Source organism: Nanorana parkeri, unplaced genomic scaffold, assembly GCF_000935625.1.
Source record: "Nanorana parkeri isolate BGI_ZX_2015 unplaced genomic scaffold, ASM93562v1 scaffold582, whole genome shotgun sequence".
Taxonomy (NCBI): domain Eukaryota; kingdom Metazoa; phylum Chordata; class Amphibia; order Anura; family Dicroglossidae; genus Nanorana; species Nanorana parkeri.
The window spans coordinates 19,663-21,579 of NW_017306850.1; the positions used below are offsets into that span (position 1 = coordinate 19,663).

Below are 1,917 nucleotides of genomic sequence, written 5' to 3' on the forward strand. Positions count from 1 at the left end.
AATTGGTGCTGACATTGTCCTTCCTGCTGGAGGGTGGCTACCTTTGTTCCCCATGGCCCCTGTGTGTGTTGTAAAGTAGCCAACGCTCCAAGCTCACTCCCATGATGGAATGATGGACTACAGTCTCACATTTAGTTTACTGATTTGTATTGATATTGTAGTCCATCACAGGACTTAGATCGGTCCCTTGAACATCTCTCCCCCTCTGCTGCAGCAGTCCAGGAGACCACGAGTCATCATTTTCTATAGTGTATAGGACGTGAGGACTCCGAGGGACATATCATCCTTGCAGCGGAGGAGGAAAGAGGCAGGGTGCTGCCAGCTTGGAGGCTTGGGTGAGTATAACCCTTTTTTTTTTCTTTTATCCTAGGCAAAAATGAGCAGTTAACCCTTGCAGTGTGGGAGTAGCCTCACTACAAAGGTTAATTAAATGAATGCCTGGAGTTCTTCTTTAAACCCATTGGGAGGAATTTATTAAAACTAGAGTAGACAAACTCTGGAGCTGTTGCCCATGGCAACCTAGCTTTCATTTTTCAAAGCTTAACTGAACTGAAGAGAAAAGCCGATTGGTTGCCAGGGGCAACTCCCCCCATTAACTATTAGGGAAAAAACACGGAAAACAATGTTTTTGAATGAAATTCTGCTGGTGTATGGTCAGCCGAAGCGGCAATGCACACGACTCCTCATTTCTTCACAGTCACTCATCTCTTATCTCCCTCGCTCACAGCCAACCATCTCCTCCCCCGCAACGCCTGCACCCACCCGCCGCTTCTGATTGGTGGAGAAAGATCCGGCGTGATCTGCAGCCAAGCACCATCCGCGGATATGACAGAACAGATCCCCGACCGCTGCCTGGATCAGTGCTATGTGTGCCCTACGAAGAGCGGCCACCGATAACCTCCAAAGTCCATCCTTGTCATCATAAATACATTTCCTCGCAGGCAGGTAGACCGTAACCTTTGTTCTACGACACGATCCGGCAACGCCCAGCCATTTCGGAGGCCTTAGAATTAGAGCATTGTAGAGTCCAGAAGGTTCTTGAAACTACAGATCCCAGATTGCTTTGCGGGACAAGGCGTGACGTCATTTCCGACCTGTGATGTCCGTACAGGAAGTTGTGATTGTTTGTAGGCGTGATGATGGAGGGAGGGGACGGTGTGTGATATGTTCGCAGTGCGAGGCTTAGAGGAATGAAAGGGGGTAGTGATGAATGTGTACTTGTATCTGTGGGGAGGATTTGTCTTCCTCCTGTGTGATATTCAATGAGTGACTGTGCATGTTTTGTCCACAGGGAGGAGAGCTTCAAGTACCAACTCCAGGATGAAGATCAAGGATGCAAAGAAGCCATGTAAGTGAATGTGGTGAACTGGTGAACATATTGTACATATGTGGGTACCCATGTATTTTAGCTCTTACTTGCTGTAATTGTTTTTTTTTTTATAAGATCTGTTTTGCTGCAATGTAATATGTGATCTTTGTTTCTATGTTCATTTTTTAGAAACTCCATTTTGTATTTTTTTAAGGATTTTGTAGTTTTAGATTGTATGTTTTTAAAGCTAAAGAGAAACGGTTAAATACTAAAGTTAAAGCTGAATGCCAGGCTTACAATTATTTTTTGTGGAAAATAAGTATTTGGTCAATATCAAAAGGTCATCTCAATACTTTGTTATATATCCTTTTGTTGGCAATGACAGAGGTCAAACGTGTCCTGTACGTCTTCACAAGGTTGGCACACACTGTTGCTGGTATGTTGGCCCATTCCTCCATGCAGATCTCCTCTAGAGCAGTGATGTTTTGGGGCCGTCGCTGGGCAACACGGACTTTCAACTCCCTCCAAAGGTTTTCTATGGGGTTGAGATCTGGAGACTGGCTAGGCCACTCTGGGACCTTGAAATGCTTCTTACAAAGCCACTCCTT

General features: G+C 45.3%; 1 protein-coding gene across 2 annotated transcripts in view; it reads left to right on the forward strand.

Moving 5' to 3' along the window:
* The first annotated feature begins 1,263 nt into the window (after positions 1-1,263).
* PANK3 (pantothenate kinase 3) overlaps positions 1,264-1,917 on the forward strand; it is a 25,913-nt gene continuing 25,259 nt past the window's right edge. For both annotated transcript variants that reach the window (XM_018562535.1, XM_018562536.1), the window contains exon 1: positions 1,264-1,348. In XM_018562535.1, the coding sequence (XP_018418037.1) occupies positions 1,321-1,348 (28 nt within the window). In that variant the 5' untranslated portion in view covers positions 1,264-1,320. The remainder of the gene's footprint in view (positions 1,349-1,917) is intronic.